At 41.0% G+C, this 23,846-nt stretch overlaps 1 protein-coding gene across 1 annotated transcript in view; it reads right to left on the minus strand.

The window, feature by feature from the left end:
- The window catches only part of LOC135114744 (octopamine receptor beta-1R-like), a 147,446-nt gene that overhangs the window by 119,190 nt on the left and 4,410 nt on the right, over positions 1 to 23,846 (minus strand). The window contains 1 exon segment of the mRNA XM_064030740.1: positions 7,191 to 7,403. Within this exon segment, the coding sequence (XP_063886810.1) occupies positions 7,191 to 7,403 (213 nt within the window).

Consider the following 23,846-nt stretch of genomic DNA (forward strand, 5'->3'; position numbering starts at 1 on the left):
ATGATAGTGCTAGTGGTGATAGCAGTAGTGTTGTTAGTGATGTACAGGTGGTGATGGTAGCAGTGCTGTTGGTGGTGATCGTAGCAGTGGCAGTGGTGATGGTAGTAACAGTGTTGGTGACGTCCCCTGTACGCCTATCAGACCTCCTTAATTCGTCCCCGGGGTAACAGAGTGTCCCCCGCGTGCCGCCTTATCATGGGTGTCAATGGCGTTTCCAGGATCATTTTCTTTACCGCCGCCGGGACGTAATTGCCGCCAATTATTGGATATCGGTACCCGGTCTCTCTCTCTCTCTCTCTCTCTCTCTCTCTCTCTCTCTCTCTCTCTCTCTCTCTCTCTCTCTCTCTCTCTCTCTGATTATCTTATACAAAGCTTTATCATTTTCCAACATTTTTTTCCTCTACAGCAAGATTAAGAGCACACACACACACACACACACACACACACACACACACGCACAGTCTAACAGCTCAATAGATTAAGGTATTTACGCCGCGTCATGAACTCTGGCGCAACATTACTGGCAGCTGGCGACTCGGGAGCAGGTAACGCCGTGAGTGGTCGACGCTCCAACCCTCTGATTGGTTCGCCCAGTCACGTGTGCCAAACTGATCTCTTATTCCTACCAAAACCCGTATTCACTTGTACGATGCCGAGGTACTTGTGTTGTTATGATGTGACATGTGGCAAATTGAGGAAGGATTCAAGAATATGTAATTAGCTTGCGAATTTAACAGATAGGTTGGTAGGATTGCTAGGATAGAAAAATGACATTGAACTCCTACTAAAATCCCTCTTCCTTTGTAAGATAGCAAGTTATTTGTAGCGATATGGTCTGATAATTGACAAATAGGGAAAGGGTTTATTAGTAGGAACATGAAGTTACTTTGCGAGACTGACGGGTAGGTTGATAATATCACTAACTAGCATGGAGCACAAATTCATTACCTTACCTTGAATCTCCATCAGAACTCCTATTTAGTTGTGAGATACCAAGTTATTTGTATTGATATAATCTGGTATATCGCAAAAAGGGAAAGAGTTTAAGAATGTAGAGTTAGTTTGTGAAATTGCCGGATAGGTTGATGAGATTACTAACACAGAACACAAATACATTAACTCGCATCAATCTTTATACAAATGTTGCTGGAATTTGAGTACCTTGCCAAACTCACTTCTACTCGTCTTAGTTTAATGTGAAGATATGCTGAGAAAATGCAAACTATCTGGCTATTTAAGGAGATTTTCAGCAGATCAGAGGACTTACAACACAGAGGGAAGGCGGTAAAGATGTGGCAAAGAGTGTGAAACGTTAGCAGACTGTCCACCGGGTTTGTGTCCTCATCCCCGTCACGTGTGTCCCGCCATCTCAAACTCACGTGACTCCCGCTGAACCTCCTGCCTCCCCTTAGTCTCTCTCATGTGTCACGCCATGAACTCCTCGCTGTACGTAGCTCACCTGGCTTCTCTGTTATTAACATCGTGCTCTGAACCTTTTCCTTGTCTCACCCCGTTAATTGCTGTTTTTTTTTTTCAGCTTCATAAAATTGTTTAGAGAAACTTAAGCATATACTTTCCGAGAGACACCACCGCATGGATTATTTCAAAGTTCGCAGATCCTAAAGATTTAGTTTTGTTTAGTAAAAGTCAAATACAGTCACTTAAATAACAAGCGTCATTGTGTCATTGGTTGGCAAAGAGCTAACCTCATTTACAACACAAGAAACACGAGAACATTAAAAAAAAAAAAAAAGGAAGCTGCAAATCCGTGTAGCCATGATTTCTTTTTTTTTTTTTTATACTGAAATTCACCCAAACTTTAGAGAACTCATCTTTTACTTTAATGGAACTTTTTCCATAAACTGAACACACCATAGATGTTACCAGCCTTTCTCGCATTCCACCAGTTAATGCGTTACTCTTTATGCTCATTAACATTTCGCTTCCGTGTAACCTTTGATGGAAATTCACGTGGATCTCATGCAAGTCATTAGTTAACTTTCCCGGGACGCCTCGCACGGGTTTAACAGGTCATGAATGTTTAGGCTTGTTGCAACGCCGCCAGCTAATGTGTCTCTCTTTATGCTCATTATGTCTCCCTTTGTACCCTTTCAGATACCGGGCATCCATCGTGCTCAGCCGTCCTCTCGTGCTGTTCCTGCCTCGTCTCATCAGAAGACCGTGTAACCTGCTGGTGATTGCCGCAGGTATGTACGTTAATTAATCCTTCATCTTGCATTCATAATTGTTTGATGTGATTGTGTTGTCTTTTTTTTTTATTTCCAAAGCGATTCTTTTCTTTTGTATGTTGTGAATGATGTTGATTTATGTAGTATGACAAATTTATCTATCCCTTCGTCAATCACTGGAGCATTTTTGTGAGGTATTTTTAATATAGACGTATACTGAAAATTTCTTCTTTTTTTTACATTCACGTATTTTTAATTACATTTATTACGTTATTACATTACATTCATTGTTTGCTATTGCTGTCTCATCTTTTTAATACATTTTTTTATTGTATTCATTATTTGCTATTGTTGTCTCCTTTAAAGCATTTTTACGTAACTTTTTACAATGATTACATTAACCGTTGTTTGTTATTGTTGTCTTATCCTCTTTAACACACTTTGATACCCTCTCTGATGAATGATATCTTCTATTCTGTACGACAATCTTGCTTGCCGTCCGCCGTCCGCACATCACACCATTTGCTTAATATTAATTGTCATATGCATTGAATCCCTTATATAGAATTTACCGCCAAACAATTCCGGTAACCACTTGGCATATTTATGGTATTAGACCTGAAAATTGTGCGTTAGCGCTTACTTATAGTCACTGTCAATAGTCGAGTAACCCATCGCATTCGCTTCCACTGGTGTCGTTTTCTCTCAATATAAAGTACTCTAGTCGCACAAGGAATCAGCCTATTGTCAAGTTCTTTAAGGAGATAGTCAGCAAATCAAAGGACTGCAGTTTGAGAGGAAATCCAAGACGCAGTGGAAGTGAATGCAGAGTTATTTGACTTCTAAGACTGTGCTATATGCTTATTATATGTCCTGGCAATCCTCACCACACCATTCACATCAGCTTGTGTTACGTCCAGTGTTTTATTTTCAACCTTGCCTCAAAAAAAAAAGTTACTTGACTGACCATGTGCGTATTATGTATTGACTGTACCATGTGTGTATTATGTCTCAGGCAATGATCAGCACAACACTGACATCAGCTCCTGTTAATTTTAGTGCCGCATTTTCAACACTGGATCAGAAAGGTTACTAGACTTCCAAGACTTAACCATCAGCTTGTGGTGTCCAGCAATGCGCACCACGACATTCACATCAACTGGTGCTACTCCGAGGACTTCCTTTTCAATCCTGCATCATCCTGGGACGCGCGTGCTGCAGTATTCCCTTACAGAGGCTCGCCGCTGCTTCATATTTGACATTCCCACAGTGTTTGATGCAGCCGCTGATTGCTTTATTTACACAGATACTCGTGATTTCCTATGAATATTTATGTAGGCACCTTACTTCCTCATGTTACGAAGGCACGTGCAGACACACACACACACACACACACACACACACACACACACACACACACACACACACACACACACACAGTTATATAGTTAATTAGGTAGCAGGTTGTTAGTAAATTTGTTATTTAGCTAGATGTTTGTGTAATTAAGTTTTCTTCTCCAAAAATATTAAATACAACTTTGTACAGGTAGTAACACATAATTATCTTTTGTCCAAAATATCTTCAAGTATTTTACTTGTACAGGGCAGTGTATGCATATATAGTACATTAAGTACTATATAATTAATTATATATTTTTTTAAGTGTTAATTGGAACTGCGTAAAGGAAACAAATATGAGAACAATTCCTTTTCGTAGATTTGTTTTGATACTCTGTTTTTCTATTTATTTATTAATCTCATTTATTTTTAATTATTTTCTATTTCATTTTTATTGTTTATTTACTTACCTTCTACGTTTTTACCATTAACATGAAAATATATTTAGATGTCATCACTGTGAGGTATTTATATTTAGTCAAATGTAGCATAATGTGGTATATACCAAATACTTTACTTACATAATCATACAATGCATAGCTATAAGTGCTCTAATTCTACAAATCACCATCTTAAATGTAAACATGAGCTCTTCGCGGCAGTATGATGAAAGCGGCTAATCTATCATGCTGTTCCCTCTTTACCTGTCCATCTTCACACTGAGTATTCTGAAACGCATTCTTCTTTCACCACGACTATTTCTAAAGGTCACAGAGATTAAGAGCTGGATTCCCAAGAGTATTTATCATATTAGCAATACGGATATCTTACCAATCTTCCCTTAGAACCGTAAAAACACCCATAAAAACCTTTCTGGCTTCAAGAAGAGCCTTTTATGAGTAGTCGGGCTGTGACGTAGAAGCGTTTCAGTATATCGTAAAATAGTCCTGATAGTGGCGCACACACACGCACACACACACACACACACACACACACACACACACACACACACACACACACACATACGCGTTTGCCAGTGGACGAGTGGCTCCACCTGAGGCACAAATCTGGGTCTGGTAAGCGCCTCACGTTTATAGTTCCTCGTAAATCAATTGGGTGAATACATTTGATGCGCGGCCATGGATCGGTTTAGTCTGTGGTATATGTGGTTGGTTTCGGATCTGAGGTACCCGTCACTGGCAACTGTTTTATGGTGTGTGTTGCTGGTTTCGTAACACTGATCGTTTCTTCCCAAGTCCTCTGATCCGCTGACAGTCTCCTTACAAAACCTAACAATTGATAGCTCTTGGCACATCGGAGGTCTTAACATTGGTGGAGAGGTCCAAACAAGAAACAAAGGAACGTGGTATGTTGCTGTAGTTCTGGTCATGACTGTACATTGCTCTGCCAACCTATTGCTCAGCCTGGCTCATCAAGCACCATGTTCCACGCTTTTTTGTGCTCCTCGCAGGATTCACGTGGACTCCGCTGGCAGTGGATAAAGGAACTCTCTTGATATAATTTCAGTTCAGTCTTTCAGGGACACAGAGATTCTTAAATCTGCATTTCCCATCAAGACCAGACTTCCTCCGTCTCTTCGTCCACTTACTCATTTCCAATCTCACATTTCACTTCACTCCTCCATTTTTCAGTTTATGTTCGTCTTACCTTCTCCATATTCGAGTGCATGGTTCTGTTTTATGTGTCTGTGCGTGAGATTTACTTTCCTCTGAGGAGATCCAATACATTACTTCACCGGGGATGAAATGGTCCCAGGACAGCCACGACAACCACCACATCATCCGCGATTCTGTTCCGCAAATGAGATTTTTTGTTTCTCCTCTTCTTACGATGACTCGGAAGTAGAACAGAGGTCAGAAGATCCCTTAAAGAGCCAGGATTCTTCGGACACCTCGACCCAAGGGACATAACGACCTTTAAATGGACCTTCTTGGAGAGAGACTAAAAAGAAGCGGTCACGATGAGATGGTTACGAGAAAGACCTCGTAGAACAAAAGATTCGACGTAACCGCGGGTTCCATCACGTAAAGGGACGAGACGGGTAAAGCTAAACAGGCCAAAGAGTCTTTAAGAGACAAATATCTCCCTCTTCCTTTACGACACTCCGCCGTCTTCCCCCCATGATAAGATATAGGACAGAATACAGGGCGTGAGCCGAAGCCTGCTGTCATTGATGGATCGCAGCATTACATTAAAAGTTGAGCAACTTGGTGTAAGAAGATTAGTCTTTTTTGCATATTATCCGTGCAGTCTCTCGCTTGTAATAAAGGAAACAGCTGATGTCACCCGTTAATAGTTTCAAGAAGGTTCTCATACACACTTATCTTTTTTAACCAAGAGGGGCACTAGGCAAGAGTAACACAAAGATTAAAAAAAAATGTCCACTGAGAGATTGAGTCACTCAGTCACTACTCATATTACTACAAGAACATCCAGGAGTGTTACTCTTCCCATCAGCGAAACAGTGGAGTAGTAGCAGCAACAGTGACGCGCATTTTCACTACACGCAACTTGTGTGTGTGTCTGCCTCCCATGGCTTGGTGTGATAAGACACTGGATGCCCCGCTGTCACCCCGGCCTTGAGAGATTACGAGCTCACATCCCGACTCACAGCGCACTATGACATGCTTGAACACACACACACACACACACACACACACACACACACACACACACACACACACACACACACACACACACATAGTCCCTCTCTCTCCAACTGCCTTGTCTAGATTTCTCTACCTCATGGCGAAAACAGTACCAATATTCAATGAAGACGCTTGAATGACGTTAAGTGGAGATTCGTGTTTGCTTAGAGGTCTAGATTTATTCGAAAGCACGCTCCGCTTTAATGGTGGAGCCGCAGCGAGGAAATCAGAGTATCCAGGTAATCAGCCCAACACCTGAGCCTCGCCACACTGTCTGTCTCCCGCGTACCCTGTGGACCCGCAGACCAAGCCACATGTTACTGTACAGAACGACCAGCAAGCCCCCGAAACACTGGCTTATATTCTTAAACCCTTTGTTCTCGCATCAGGATTATTTTCAAAGGTCGCGGAGATAAGTAGTCACGTTTTCATGTATGTTTTTGCATCATGAAAAGTTAAAACCTTTAGTATCTTCCATGCCAGTCTTTTAAGTGCGTGATATAAGAGGAAGAAGTCTTTAGGGGTACTGTATTACTCCATATTGTTATACAGAGGGAGCAACAAGTCCATGAAGTCTTCGGTCGCTTTCTCCTCACATTTGGACTGTTTTCAAAGGCCACAAAGGGAATTACATGAGCTTTCAAGTGCGTTTGCGTATTAGTAAATCAATTCTTGTTAAACCATCACTAACATCATGGAAACTTATGAATCCCCCAACTGTATGAGATAAGACAACGAAATGTTTAGGGATACAGTACCTTCTGGACTGTTCCCGCCGCAAACTGTACCTTAACTTCATGTCGCTACACTTCGGTAACCTGCCTCCTCTACGTAAAGCCCCACACCTCTGCCTCACACCTCCCTTATCCGTCTATGGACATGCAGTAGAGGGGAAGAGATACTATTTCGCCTCCAAACTGTACCATACATTACGTTCCACGCCGCTACACTTAACCTGTCTCATGTAGAGTTTCTCTGCGTCACACTGGCTTACCTGTCTATGGAGATGCAGCAGAGGTGAAGGATGGACACAGTGGAGAAGTAGACGTCCATGCTGTTCCAGAGGTCACACATAAGGGCCCCGAACAGCCACGTCTGGGTGAGCTGGACACTCGCATTGAACACCATGGCCATCAGCGCCACCAGCATGTCCGCCAGCGCCATGGACACCACAAAGTAGTTGGTGATGACACGCAGCTTGTGGTACCTGAAGAGGGGAAGACGGTGTGTGTGAGGAGGAGAGACTCGACGGGTCATAAAAAGAGAAGGGAAAGAGACAAGTGGGAAAAAATGAGAGGATGAAAGAGAGGTTGGAAAGAAAATGTGAAGGAGAAAGAGAGACGGGAAATGGAAAGAGAAGGGGAAAGGGACAGGTAGGGAAAAGTGAGAGGAGGAAAGAGATGGGAAAGAAAATAAGAAGGAAAAAGAGAGAGGGGGGAAGGAAGGGGACATGAGAACATAACAGAACATAACATAAGAAAGAAGGGAAAGAGAAGGATGGGAGAAAGTGAGGGAAGAAAAAAGAGGAGAAAGAAAGTGAGAGGAGAAAAGAGGGAAGAAGGGAACGGGAGAATGTGTGAGAGAGAAGGATGAAGGATAGATGAGGGAAAGAGAGACAGGTGGAGAAAATGAGAGAAACAAACAAATGGAGAAGAAAATAAGGAGGGAAGAAATGTGGATACAAAAAAAGGGATGGGAGGAGTAGAAAGAATAAGGGGAGAAAGAGAGGAGAGAGAAAAGGAGACTTTGTAAAAAAAAAGAGGAAGAAGAAGGAATAAAAGGAAGAAGGAATTAAGAAAAGAGAGAAAGATTTAGAAAGAGACAGCTGAACATAAAAAAAAAAGTTAGAGAGAGAGAGAGAGAGAGAGAGAGAGAGAGAGAGAGAGAGAGAGAGAGAGAGAGAGAGAGAGAACTCGACAAAAATATATGCCAGTGTATCTGTATGATTTATGAAAAGGAGTGTGTATTGCGTAATTTCTGATAACCAAATATTATTGCAGCGATGTGTTTTTGCTCCCTCCCTCCCTCTCCCCTCCCCCCCAAACCAGCTCGAGTTGCATAAAGAAAGAGTTCGTGCTGTCGTTCATCTTTCCTTCAGTTATAGCTTAGTTATTTGTCTGAGTCAGGTCGTATAGTGAGGCAGTTTTGTTTTATGTCTTCTAATTGATTGGGCATCTGGAGTCTATCCCTCTCTCTCTCTCTCTCTCTCCCTCTCTCTCTCTCTCTCTCCTCTCTCTCTCTCCTCTCTCTCTCTCTCTCTCTCTCCTCTCTCTCTCAGTACTAGTATTTCGAAATATATTTGTTAGTGTCCTTGCTTCCCGTATGAGCACAGAGGTGTGTGTGGTCGGGCGCGGCATCCTGTGTAGTTTGTGAATCTGTTAAAGTTGTAGTTGAGAGGCGGTGCAGAGCGAAGCGGTGTTTGTATTGAAAGTACCGCTGCCTCACGATGAAGAACAGATAGATGAAATATATCTTTACATAATAATAGAAGAAAACACAAGGTTCGAGGTGGTGTTTGTGCTGAAAGTACCACTACGTCACAAGAAAAAAAAATAGACCCTTTATTTACATTTTTGTGTTTTAATAGACCATGAAAAAATATTATATAAGATCAGACGTGTTTATTTTCAATCTACTATTTTATTATACCCATTTCTTCATAATTTCGTGCCTAAATAGACCATAAAAAAAGTTGGAACATGTTTACCTTCCATTTTCCCCTCCGATTGCAACTATTTATTTACCATTTCATCTTTTTCTCCACTACAAAACCGAGAATCATTTTAACAAGGTTGTGTGTGAGAGAGAATGGTTTTCCCCACACCATGACGACCACCACCACCACCACCACCATCACCGCCGCCACCACAGCTGTGAGGCGGCCCGCATCTAACGAGGGAGAGCCTGGCCCGCATCTCGGTTGTCGTCTGTTCTTTATATGCATGTAAAATGGTTCTAATATCCTGTGGGTCCCCTGTTAACCCCAGGCTATGGAAACGCGGAGCCAAGAGAGTGTTGTGGGTAGATGGTCTTGGTTGGTTCTCGTCTGGTTGAAGTTTACAGGGTGTGTCAAGAGTGTTTTCATGACTAGTAATTGTTTAACGGGATCTAGTGGAAGTTAAAGAAGTTTGCAAGTGTTCCCATGATCCTGGTAATAGTTTAACATGTTCTGTTGGAAGTTGTGGGGATTAAGCAGTGTTTTCATGATTCTAATGATAATTTAAGAAGCTCCCGTGAAAGTTACTCGTATGTTTTTTTTTTTTCAAGAATGTTTCCATGATTAAAGTGATAGTTTAAAATGCCCTTGTAGAGTTATAGGGTTAACATGCTCTTGTAGAATTTATAGGGATTTTCGAGAGTGTTTTCATGATTCCAGTAATAGTTTTATAAGGATTCTACACCATTAACAGGAAAAACACGCATGAAAATCTGCTTAAACATCTACGTAGTGTTTGGAAACAGACCTAATGAGAATACGGACTTCAAAACGAATCCGGTGCGAGCGAAAAATATGCGGCTTGTAAACTTCCACTTGTTCATATACTCACACACAGGCGGAGTGGTGATGAAAGGGAGTAACTTTAAATTGGCAATTCCGTGTACTTGTTATTAGATTTCTCACTATTTATGGCGGTCGTCTCTGGTATCGACTAATTGGAGGTTATATTTCCACACGCCTGAGAGTTGATTGCACTGTTTTCCCTGCGTTACCTGTGCTGCGAGTACTTCACTGGGTTGTTTTGCAGTGAGTGACGCATTGCAGCAATTCCTCGATGCTTTGACTGCTGATTTTGATGTGACTGTACGACGTATTTTATCTGAGTCACGTATGGTTGAATTGAACTAAATTGACGTTGATATTATTAGTGTGTCTCTTGTTTTATCTGAGTGATAGGATTGGGCTAAACTGAACTGCTGATGTTTGTATTAAGGGTCCTGTTTCATTGAGTGACATATGATTGAACCAAGGGAAAAATGTAACTACTAGTGCTGAAAGATTTTGACATTTTGGTTATTCGTTTTGTCAGTGTCGCCTTTCAGATTTTTACTTTTAAAATTTGCACGAGATCTTTTCATTTTTCCTTGCATTCCTAAATGTTTCGGGCGTGTTATCTCGACTGGCTTTAAACATATACACTGGTGGAAGTTATAAGGAATTTCAAGCTCGCCTTCATCAATCTAGTGATAGTTAACAAGGGTTCTGCCTCATCAGTAAGAAAATACATGCAGGAAAAACGCTACTAATTACCTCTTTAGCCTTTGAAAAACAGTCCTTATCAGAAAATCAAACTGTTTAAGAATACAACTCAACTGACAATACGCCTTAGCTGTTAGGGAGTCGAACAAAGCAATACCAAACTCTCTTTCACTGTGTCAGTCGTATGCATAGTCACCAAGAAAATCCTTATAAGAGAAGAAAATTGTTTAGGAATACAACACTCTTGAGCAGTCAGGAACGTCAACAAAACATTCCCAAACTCTCCCATTGTATCAGATGTATGCATAGCCCACGTGTATCATCATTTAAAACACTACACGCACTACTCTCTGTGATCATGACACCACATAGACACTTGGACTTTTTTGACCGTGAAGTATGTATGTACGTACCTTTCTTTTCTGTTTGGCGAGGAGATGAGACGCAGTAAGGGCCCCTGCCCCCCTCCTCCCCCCGCCCCGGTGCGTGTGGGTCCGTGTGTGTGTGACTTTCGTGACGACACACAAAGGAAGGAGGGAAGGAAGCTCTCGTCTCGATTTTCTTGCTTCCGTGTATGAGTATATTGCCTGAGTGTTTGTACTGAGCCCTTGTATACATAGACACACACACACACACACACACACACACACAGAGAGAGAGAGAGAGAGAGAGAGAGAGAGAGAGAGAGAGAGAGAGAGAGAGAGAGACTGCTTTCTTTATGTTTATTGTTGTTGTTTTTTCATCCCCTCTCCTTCGTCTTTTCTTATCCTTTACTTTGTCTGTGCCCTTCACTTTCTCCACTTCCGTCGTCCCTAGGTTTTCCCCGAATCTCTCTCTCTCTCTCTCTCTCTCTCTCTCTCTCTCTCTCTCTCTCTCTCTCTCTCTCTCTCTCTCTCTCTCTCTCTCTCTCTCTCTCTCTCTCTCTCTCTCTTTCTACTCTCTACTCTTCTGTCCTTCACCCTCCTTCTCATGTCAGCCTTCAGGAAACTGTGAAGAAGAAGGGAAAAAAACAGGAAGAAAAAGGTCACTGGACGTGTGCACTTTGAGGGAAAAAAGACTCATCCATTAGCCCTTACGAGGAAAAAAGATACTGTCTCGACATTAATTTTTTTACTTCATGGAAACGATATTCACGAGTCCAGGGGCTGGGAAGAGTAAAGTTTATATCAAGCCCAGAGCAAGTCAAGGAGGAGAAGGTAGGAGAAGGGGATGGTGAGGGACAAGGAGTGGGAAGGGCGGAGAGGGAAAAGGAGAAAAAGTGTGAGGGGAGGGGAGAAGGAGGAGAGTAAACGGAGAAGTGGGAGGAAGGAATACAAGCTAAAGAAAAATAATAATGATAATAATAATGACATGTTACTCGTTTTTATATACACACATATATATATATATATATATATATATATATATATATATATATATATATATATATATATATATATATATATATATATATATATATATATATATATATATATATATATATATATATATATATTAGGATAGTTTTCATATATATTCACGTTTTGGTGCTTCTACACTAAGTAGTAACAATTAAGTTTATATCAATCCCAGAGCAACTTAAGGACGGAGAAAGGGAAGAAAGGAGGGGGGCGGAGAGGTGGGAAATATTACAAGCTGAAAAAAAATAATAAATAAATAAATAAATAAAACAGGTCATAATACGTTTTTTCGTTTTTTTTTTTTTTTTTACCATAGGATACTATACTTATTTTGATGCATGTTCACGTTTTGGTAACTTATAAAAGTGTATTTTTACAAGAACGAAGAGAAGTGTTTTATTCTCTCTTTTTTTTCAATTCATATCAGGATAGCTGTTTCCACGCATATCTTTAATTTACTAACAGGACTTTTTTCTTTTCTCTCTTTCTCTTTATATAAGAAAGAAACGAAGCATTATATTCTAGTGTCGGTCAGGTGATCATAAACAGCTTCGTTAAACAACATGTGGGTTCTTGCATTGATGGCCACGTTTAAGAGTCGCCTCGGGGGATGATGGGATTCGTGGTGAGCAGAAGATGAGAGGGCTTGCTTCCATGCATAGATAATTTGTTGGTTTTTGGATCACTTTCTATACATGAGTACGTGAGAGAGGCGGGATGAAGGACACTGAGGGAAAGAAAGACGAGGGAGAAAATGAATGGTAAGCGAGAAAGGGGGAGGAAAGTGAGAAGAAAATAGGAAATATGTGTAAGAAAGAGAGGAGTAGATAGAGAAAGGAATAGAAGAGTTAGGAGGAAATAAGAAAGATGCGTAGAGAGGGAAATATAGAGAAATGGCAAAAAATGTAAGGAGAAAAGAAGAAAAATGTGTAAGAAAGAGACGGGTAGAAAGAGAGAAAGGGGAAAGTGAGGAGGGAAGAAAGATAGGTAAGAAAGAAACACAGAGGGAAAAAGTGACAAGGGAAAAAGAGAGAAAACTGACATATTTCACTGCAACAAGTTACAACACTGGACCCATTTTTGACAAGCACCTGCAAGAAAGAAGCACCTGCAATAACACCTAATAGAAGCACCTAAAGAGAAGCAATTACAACAGGAAGCACCCACATGTAACACCTAAAAGAAAGCACCAAAAAAAAAAAAGAAGAAGAAGAAGAAGAAGCAAATAATACATACAAGACGAAAAAGAAGAAAAAAATATTAAAACAATAGATTTTCCAAGCATGTGGCAAGTTTAATGTTTAGTAGTGGCTGTTAAAAAAAATAATAAACGAATGAAAATAAATCAAGTTTGAGTGTTAAGTAATCAAAAGAGAATGTGTGAAATAGGTAACAGTGAATGAATTAAAGTATTACTGCTTCTCTCTCTCTCTCTCTCTCTCTCTCTCTCTCTCTCTCTCTCTCTCTCTCTCTCTCTCTCTCTCTCTCTCTCTCTCTCTCTCTCTCTCTCTCTCTCTCTCTCTCTCTCTCTGTGTGTGTGTGTGTGTGTGTGTGTGTGTGTGTGTGTGTGTGTGTGTGTGTGTGTGCGCGCGCATCAGTTCAGACTCTTAAGACGTTAAAAAGTAATAGTAATACAGCAGATCTAATACTTTTGCCTTTGGTCTCTCTTCTGGATCGTACAAAAAAAATATTTCAGTTTAAAAGAAATAATCGTGTCCAAAAATACTTCAAATAAAAATACAAGACTCAGTATTAACTTCGAAAAAAAAAATAATAATAATCTAACGTTTCTTTAAAGGTACAAATATAAAAAAAAATAATAATAATAATAATTGCGCTAAAGAGCCGGAAGTCCAAAAAAAAAACATTCTGTAAAAGACACAAACAGAAAAAAAAACATGAAATTTCAAGAAGAGAAAGAAGAAAAAAGAGCAAGAGTACCTAATTTATCCCTCAGTATTCGTAGAGATACCACACCACTTTTCTTCCCGTCAAGGCGAGGCTGCGGGTAAACGCCACGAGGCTCCGGTAGATGGCGGCCAGATTACGAAAATTAAAGTTGTGTTTGTTCAAGGCGGAAAGATGTAAATGCGAGGCTGGTGGCGGCCATATTGGTACTCTCTCTCTCTCTCTCTCTCTCTCTCTCTCTCTCTCTCTCTCTCTCTCTCTCTCTCTCTCTCTCTCTCTCTCTCTCTCTCTCTCTCTCTCTCTTGACTATTCATTGGAAATAAAGTGACGTGAAATGTCTTAGTTGAATTATAAAGAAGGAGGAAAGAAAACTATTTAATTTGCTCCACTTGTCCAAACAGAGAGAGAGAGAGAGAGAGAGAGAGAGAGAGAGAGAGAGAGAGAGAGAGAGAGAGAGAGAGAGAGAGAGAACGTGTGTGTGTGTGTGTGTGTGTGTGTGTGACTTCCTGAAAAAAAAATAGAAATAAGGAAAATTAAACTCCCGTCATGCATTCCTCCCCTTCATCCGTAGAGCTAAAAAAAAAAAAGAAAAAGAAAAAGAAAAAACTTGCTCGCGGATTTCCTCATTTGAGTGAAAAGAAAGGGAGTGTCATGTTAACTATTTTTTTCATTTTTTTTTTCTTTTCTTTTCTTTTCTTTTTTTTATTTTTTATTTTTATTTTTTTTTATTTTATTTATTTTATTTTATTTTTTGTGTGTGTGTGTATGTGCATGTGCGTGACTATCTGAAAACTTAAAATTCCGTTATATGCATGTACATTCCCAACTGCCGCTCGGAAAAAAAATAAATAAATAAATAAAATAAATTAAAAAATAGAAAATAGAAAAAAAAACGAATTCGCTTCATGTACGAGTAAAATGAAAAGAAACAAACAGAGAAAGAAATACAGAAGCACGTCATGTTAACCACTCCTCTCACAAACTCTATAAAACCCAAAACATTTCCAACCACACACACGAAAGAGAAAAAGAAAACCATTAGACGATACGTGACTGCAATGCGTCTACCAATAACATTACCACCACATCAAGTCTGTTATGTAGCCGTGGCGTGGTGGTGGCGACGGTGGTGATGATGTGGTCAAGAGAGGAGGAGTAAGAAGAGGAGCAGGCGAGGTAGACTTGTTACAGGAGAAAAAGCAGTGTTAATGAGATCCTGACGTTGGAAAGGAACAGGTGATAGGAGACTATTAAGGAAGAGAAAGACTCCTTATATAGATCTATCTGTGAGTGGGACATGTGAGAGGACGTTGTGCTGAGGAAAATATAGTGTTGACAGAAGGATTTTAGTGGACAAGAAAGAAAGTTGCAATGTGAGGCTATTACTAGAGAGAGAGAAAGAGAGAGAGACAAGAGAGATACGTATCGATAAAGGTCGCTGTAAAGGAAGAAAGACACAGCCGATACAGATGTGTTGGCAGCACGAGTGTTGTTATTAAAGGCGCCGCACGAGAAGGGAAAGAGAGTATCAATAAATGTCCGTCTGGCAGGAAAGGAAGTGCGAGGACAGGCATGGAGAGACAGAGACAGGAAGAGACAGAGATACAAAGAGACAAGGAACTGAAGCAAGAACAAAATACATACGTACCAGTGCAAAGACTAAGGCAGAGATAGACAGAGAGACAAGGAACAAGTGAGAACAAAATACATTATGTACCAGCGCAGAGACGAAGACAAAGACAGACACACAGAGAGAGAGAGAGAGAGAGAGAGAGAGAGAGAGAGAGAGAGAGAGAGAGAGAGAGAGAGACAAGGGACCTCAGTAAGAACAAAATGCTTCCTGTACCAGTGCAGAGGCGGAGACAGACGCAGGGGCATAAGGGACCCTAGTAAGACCGAAAAACATATGTACGAGTGCCGTGTCCATCAGAGTTAGGGTAAAGAAACGGAGGCGCAGAGCTGAGTCACTTCCGTCCAGCGAGAGAAAGAAGGGAAGTGAAGAGGAAGGAGATGATGGAAAGAGTCAGATTCTTTCTTAGTTTATTTCCTCCCAGATACATTATTCTCTCTCTCTCTCTCTCTCTCTCTCTCTCTCTCTCTCTCTCTCTCTCTCTCTCTCTCTCTCTCTCTCTCTCTCTCTCTCTCTCTCTCTCTCTCTCTCTCTCTCTCTCTCTCTGTCTTCCCCTCCAGGAGCCGTGTTGTTGTGCTGTCCTGCGCTCTCCCTCCTTCTTTTGTCGTGCCTTTTGTGGTACCTTTGCAGTTACTTTTGATACGCTTTTGTACTTTCTTTAGCTGGCTGGCTGGCTGGCTGGGGCTCTCTCTCTCTCTCTCTCTCTCTCTCTCTCTCTCTCTCTCTCTCTCTCTCTCTCTCTCTCTCTCTCTCTCTCTCTCTCTCTCTCTCTCTCTCTCGTCATTATCTTCGTTATCGTGATCATCATCATCTGTATTTTTAATATCACGTACATTTCCTCTTCTCTACATCATCTTCACCATCATCATCATCATCATCACCATCATGACCTACTACTCTGTTCTCTCAGCGTCCAGAGAAGACAACGAACTAACCAACATATTAAGCAAATCCTCGTTATTTCCTTTTATTTTCAAACTTTATCTTTTTGATGCTGCTGTAGGTTTTTAGATGTTTCTTATTTAACATCTTTCCAGGCTTCCTAGTGTATGTATATAATTTTTTATCGATTTTTTAAACTGTCAGAGTGATTCATCGTATGTCTTTTTACGTGGTGCCAAAATATCACTCAAATCTTACAACTCTGCAGAAATTTAGCGTTACCTGTAATGGCCAGGTGTTGTTAGTCCCCGGGAGGCTGCGTATGACAGATATATGGGGCATTGTTCCTCTGTGACCCCGTCTTAAGGCACCCGCCTGACCCCTGCGTGACTCCCTGACAAGGCCAACCATTCCAGGTGACTTATTGCCACTTACACGGCTACTGTCGCCCCCTGTATATATTTTTTTTTTTTTACGACACTGTCCTTGTAACCTTGTGAGGAAAGAACGGGAAGAGAGTTAAACAGCGCCAGTGGTAAGCCAGTGTGAGATCTCATACTAAACATCTAATCATTTTGTTCAGGAACGTTCAAGATGGTTTTCTAAAAGGGTACAAAAGAAAATATTAATTCAGTTCTATGGTATCGCTTTGGTCAGATTTTGAATACCATAGGAGGGTTTCATTAAGTTTCGTTTTATTTATTTATTTATTATGATTTTTTTCTTTTTTGTAATAATGGATTAAAATCATCTCCCGCCACTCACTCACTATGATATGTTTATTTTTTATTTATCTTTTTTTTCTCTTTTCCGACTAATAGCAGGTGATCTTACGTGGAAATTTATTGTTTTGTTGATAATTAATTAACATGTACAAAAAAATGCAGTACTGTATGGTGCATTGAACATTCAGAATAATGAAAGGTTAAACAATTAATTACCGTTGATTTCCTGCTTTCTACGTGAGACAAGGAGGAAAAAGAGGGAAGCCAAAATCTAACAAGGAAATTTTAATGAGAATGAAATTATTAGTCATCGCAATATTTTTTTTTTTCTATATCCACGGAAGACTCAAGAAGAGGAACGCCAAAATGAAACAATTCACGAGTACATTGCAGTAAATTCACATAATACAGCGCCAGAATACAGATTGGATGGATTCCTCAGTGCGTTCTAAGCAATGTGGTGAGTGTGGTGACCTGCTTCTTGGCTTCATTACCTCGCCAGCACCTGCACTGCACAGCTAGGCATCAACTTTTAATATGTTTACACGTTTCACATCTGTAACTAAAAATGTAACTGAAAATCCCGCTTTAAAGAAACGTTACATTGAATTTATCTTTTTCTATTTATTTGTTTATTTACCTACTTACTTTTTTTCAGTATTTATTTATTTGTTCATTTATGTGTTTATTTATATATTTATTTATTTTGTATTTATATATGTATTTTCCGTTTTATTTATTTTTTTTCTGGTCTCAGCTTCGCCTGTACGTTACTTTTGCCAGAAAAGTGTATTGAACTTTAAATAGATATAACATTCCTATTTTGCAGCACTGAATAATTTTTCATAGGATGCGAGGTAACTGTAGTAAAAAGAAACATTGTTCAGGTTGATCCTCTCGTCAGGTTTATTACACAAATATAGTAATAACTGTGCAGTGACCCGAGTTAAGCCTCACGGTACATGGAAACTGTGTATCATTGTCCATTCCTGTGGTGCGAGCGGCCTCACACAACAGTGATAGAGTGTCACTTTATGAGACGTAAAGTTATGGCCCATAAACCACAGTATTCAATTTTCTTTACGTAAAATGTGCGTGACTCTTTATCCAAGCCTTGCCTGTGCGACGTGCCCTTCACTGCACCTCCACATTTCAGAAGATTTCAGGGCTGTGTGAAGAGTCTGACTGTTGGCTGCAGTGACCAGCAATTGTGTACCTGACCACTAGGCACAGTGCTGACATCTTATCTAAGAGGGTGTTTCATGGACACTGCACAGTCATTTACTTTTGCTTCCCTACACCTCATTGGTCATATTTCGAATGGATTTCATCTTACGTTACCAGTTCTCAGATATTCTTCTTTTTTTTTTTTATGTAAGAGGTGTACTGGCCAAGGGCAACAAAATATATATATAAGAAATGGCCCATTGAGGTGTCTGTTCTTAAAGAGAATCCAAAAGCTTAGCCTAAATTAGAGAAGTGTCTTGAGATATGAGTGGCAAATAACACAACGAGCAATGAAGAACAGGAACACAACGAAGAGACAATTGCTGACAGGATTCACTAACAGCAGGTATTCAGTTCCCAACAGAGAACAATTTGTCGATGATTTTGTCTAAGTCTTCAGTTGTTCAGTGAAATGAAGAGCTATCACCTTCAGCTATTTCCTTCAACATTAATTTCATGAAAGCACTTTATCAAAATCAGCACTTCAAAAGCCTGGGTTAAGTGACTCCCAGGTGATCAGTGTTACAGTGAACAAAGGACAAAGTGTTGCAGCAGTGTGAGTACAGGCAGGTGTGGTGAATATGGTATCATCTGTTGAATATCAGTGTGTAATTAAATGAGAGGAGTCTTTTCACATTGTTTCACAGAGAACTCTTTAAAAAGTGATGTATGATTCTCTCTCTCTCTCTCTCTCTCTCTCTCTCTCTCTCTCTCTCTCTCTCTCTCTCTCTCTCTCTCTCTCTCTGGTAATTAGTGTGTGACTATTTAAAGACTATGAGCAACGATTCCAGTTCTCAAGCGTTTCATTATGTCGTTACCTGGTGCCAAGCTGTTTGGAAAAAAATACGTCACTGGCTTCCTTTAACAAATTTAACATGTAAATTTGTGTATAATCATGGTTTATTTCACACTGCGGCATTTATTACTATCTTCTTTTTTTTATGCTCCTCATTCCTTTCAGCACTGCGAGTGTCCTTTGTTAACATTTAGAGCACTGTGGAAAAAAAAATTGTACGGACACAGGAAAAAAGAAAACGGAAAGGAGGTTACTTTTGAACTCTACGACATGGAGGTATTAAAGACACTAATGCAAAAGCAGATGTCTGAAAAGTTGTTGGTGATTATGGGGAAAAAAATTATCCACCCAAGGTTATTCTTGCTGGATATAAATAAACTATGGTTGACAGGCTTTCACGTAATGATGATTGAATAAGTAGTCGAGTATTTGTTTAGAGTTGCCTTTTTTATGTGTAATGGAAATGACGTTCTTGAGTTCGCTGTTGCTTTGTTATACATTGTTACTGTATTTGTAGGGACTTGTGATATCGCTTTGCTAAATGCTTTGTGCCTTTCCGTGTTATACTGTCAGAGTGATGGCATGGTTTTCTGGAAGAGGCTTTGTTAAATGCTCTGTGCCTTTCTGTGCTGTCCCATCACAGCGATGCGACAGATGGTGATATTGGCGGGTATTTAATCATATGCAGTCGAGTGTGGTGGTGGCGCATGGCGGGAGGTGGCTGGCTGGCTGGCTGTCTGTCCACGCCTCACTCGCTCCCCACTCAGGTGTACATTATTATGCATTTATTATTAAAGGTCATCCAGTGCCGTCAGTCGTGTCTCAGTACTGCATCTCTACATCACTTTAATAATAATACAGTAATGGATTTTTTTTCTCACTCTCTTCTGGAGGTTTATTTATGTAGGAAAGCAAATTTCTTTAAATCTTCAATCACACACACACACACACACAGACACACACACACATACACACACACACACACACATCGCGTCAGTGTTACATATCTTTCTGTCGCCCATCGTAATTTTCATTTCTGAGATTTTGAAATGGTTGGTTCCGTCTCTCCTTCCAGTAACACTCCACAAAATTTATTATTCCATACTTCTCATCCTTCGTCCCTTTTATTGGTAAACTCCGGATCTCGTGATGGATTTTTTTTTTCACTTTCTTATGACTTGAGCTACTTTAACCCTTTCACTTTTTACAGCTCCTCTTCAGGCTTAGAAAGATATAAATACAAAAATAAATAAAAGCTTACAGTATCACTTCAAAAGACACCGCAGGCAAAGGAAAATTATGAAAAGTAATTGAAGCCATTTAACTCCTATAATTTTAAGTTCATATTGCGTAATGATTTGGTTACTCGAATGAAGTGGCGGCTGTCATGCTATCACTGGCAGCAGAAGGATTAAGAGACTAGCAACAACACGACTGACGAACCTTTCCCATGACTCCTTGTATGAAAATTTTCAAGGAGTGTCAATAAAGTGGCCTTTCTTATGTACTTTTTGCATCACTCGTACCCAACTTTCCATCACGTAACCAAGCCATTCATCTGTAGCAATACATCTCACCTCACCAGATTTATTTGGAGAGATTCAGTGTTAACAGGAATCATATCGTCGAAGTTTGTACACGAGCGGGCGAAGTGACTAGAGTACTTATAGTGAGCGCATGGGTGGACGCGTTCCTGGAAGCTATTTCCTCGTAAATCTTTGTTGTCCCGAAGATCACGCGCCGCAACAGTGTACGCGTGTACTGAGACGGCGAGAGAGAGAGAGAGAGAGAGAGAGAGAGAGGTGGGGGAGAGAAACAGACGGACAGAAACACAGAGAAAACTCGGACACTGACAGACAGATAAATAGAGGAAATAGATACTGACAGACAGACAGACAGACATGAAGAAAGGTAGACAGACAGACAAGATAGACAAAGAGACAGGCAGAGACGAGCAGAAAGAAAGACAGACAGGCAGACAGGCAGAAAAAAAAGACTAAGTGACAGATAGACAGGCAGACACAGACAAAACAGTAGGGCCAGATAAACAGTAAAAAAAAAAAGAGTGAGGCGGAACCAGATACACAGACAGACAGACAGACAGATAGGAAAAAAAAAGACAGACAGAAACAGACAAAAAGACAGACGAACAAATACAAGAACAAAAAGAAACATAAACACTTATTGACAAGCGCGCACACACACACACACACACACACACACACACACACACACACACACAGCACGCACGCACTGGGTCACGGTCAATATGCACCTGAACCAGTTTATGACCAGCACGGGGAGTGTCTATCACCCATCGACCAAGCCCCGGGTGAGGAGACCTGTGAGGGGCGCCGCTGGAAGCCCCTCGCGCCTGGGGAGGAGAGAGGCGATGGTAGCAGAACCTGGGTGCTCGTGGCTATTGTTGCTGTCTGCGTGCCATTCATCTGTCGCTTTTCATAATTGGTTGCGAGTACGTACTGCGAGGTCCCCTCTGCGTGTGTGTGTGTGTGTGTGTGTGTGTGTGTGTGTGTGTGTGTGTGTGTGTGTGTGTGTGTAAGAGAGAGAGAGAGAGGTTTTATTCTTTTTTATTTTTTTTATTTGTTTTTATTTTTTTATGAATTCGTTTATCTATTTATTTATCTACTTTATTTATTTCACCTATTTTTATTCATGGATTTTTATTTTCAATTTATTTCTTTATTCATTATGTTAATTTCTTTATTCACTTCCTTATTCATTTACACATTTATTTTGAGGCACTGGACAGCTCCTCCAGATCCACGCATGGAAGCAAAGACAACATTCATTTTCCAAGTAACGTCTTAGCAGAGCCCTCCCCAACTCAGCAACACTCGAAGAAAGAATTAACAAAAAACCTTATGAATATCACTCGACTAACACTGCAATGGCTACGAAATTATCCAGGTTCCGACAGGGTCTCGAACTGGGGTCACCGAGCTCCCCACGTTTAAGCGCTGACAACTCCACCAACGTGTAAGGAGTGAGTCGTGAGTTATTCGCATGAAAGGGATTACATGGTTACTTGAAACTGGACATGTGGCTTTATTATATCCCAGCTTATCCGCCAACAATCCTGGGACTCCGGGCTTGTGTACGTGCTGTGAGGTGCGGAGGTGCTGAGGTGTGTTGTGTGTCCGTGTGGCAGGAGGATTTGTGTTTGTGGGTGATGCTGCCTCTCTCTCTCTCTCTCTCTCTCTCTCTCTCTCTCTCTCTCTCTCTCTCTCTCTCTCTCTCTCTCTCTCTCTCTCTCTCTCTCTCTCTCTCGTTTTCCAGTTTTCACATCCTAAATTTCCTCTCCTCGAATTCTTAATATAGTTTCACAGTTTCCTGAAAAAAAAAAAAAAAACTGATTCGTGTTGGTGAATTATTGCGTCTGGTGCCTGAATTGATAGATAGTGAGTGATATATTAACTGTCACTGTGCGTCACATTAAGATGAGAAAACGAAGAACGTAATTAATATCTCAGATTCATTAATACAGAAGAGGTAACATTAGTGTTTATGAGTATCTAAATTTACATTGCGTGTCTGTGTGTGTGTGTGTGTGTGTGTGTGTGTGTGTGTGTGTGTTAATGTGTGTTAGTGACATTGCTATACTAAAGTAACTGCAATGTAGACAAATGAGAGCGGTGTAAATCTCAAATGATAAGGCTGCAGACGCGTTGCCAGCACCCGAAGCACCCAGGATGTTGACGGGTACCTTTGCAAGACACCTGTACTTGTGTTTGTGTTAGTCTTTCTGTCACCAGGTGAGGCGTTGCGTGGCGGCGCCTGACACTCTCTAGTCATGCTGCATCTACCCGCAGTGTCGCTCCTCATCCTATTTTGCAGCTCTCTCTCTCTCTCTCTTGTTTCTCTCTCTCTCTCTCTCTCTCTCTCTCTCTCTCTCTCTCTCTCTCTCTCTCTCTCTCTCTCTCTCTCTGTGTGTGTGTGTGTGTGTGTGTGTGTGTGTGTGTGTGTGTGTGTGTGTGTGTGTGTGTGTGTGTGTGTGTGTGTGTGTGTGTGTGTGTGTGTGTATATATATATATATATATATATATATATATATATACGAGGTGTGTCATTAAAGTTCCAGGACTGGTGTCCTAAAAGATGAATTTCAAACCCAAGCCACAAACCACCATATTTCCCCTTCAAAGTAATCCTTCTGGAGTATACAACTGCGCTCCCAACCCTCTACAGTCACTAATCTTTTTCTTACGTGCTTTTAAAATCATGTCCTCTGTTGCAGGTCGTTTAACAATGAGCGCTGAACAGCGAACAAACTTGAAGTTTTTGGTGCAGTTGGGGAAAACGCCGTCAGAAGCACTGGGTATGCTGCAAAAAGTGTACGGGGATGAGACAATGTCACGCTCACGTGTTTTTGAGTGGTGCAAGAGGTTCAAAGAGGGCCGGGAGGACGTGGAAGATGACCCCAGGAGTGGAAGACCCTCAACGAGCAGGAATGAGGCCAATGTTGAGCGTGTCAAGCAGATGGTGCGTGACGATCGTCGGTTGACTGTTCGAAAGATCGCAGATGAGCTTGGCATGAACCACAACAGCGTGTGGAAGATTATCACTGAAGATCTGGGCATGCGGAAAGTCTGTGCGAAGATGGTGCCGAGACTCCTGAACGATGACCAGAAGGGACGACGCATGCAGGTGTGTCAGGACATCCTCGAGCGTCTGGAAACTGAACCAGACTTGCTCAGGAGAGTCATCACCGGCGATGAGTCCTGGGTATTTGAGTACGACCCGGAGACCAAACGCCAGAGCCTTCAATGGAAGAGTCCGGCGTCGCCACGGCCGAAGAAAGCAAGGCAGTCCAGGTCCAGCTTCAAGGTCATGTTGATCGCTTTCTTCGATGTGAGGGGCATCGTC

The sequence above is a fragment of the Scylla paramamosain genome, chromosome 2 (assembly GCF_035594125.1).
Source record: "Scylla paramamosain isolate STU-SP2022 chromosome 2, ASM3559412v1, whole genome shotgun sequence".
Classification (NCBI taxonomy): domain Eukaryota; kingdom Metazoa; phylum Arthropoda; class Malacostraca; order Decapoda; family Portunidae; genus Scylla; species Scylla paramamosain.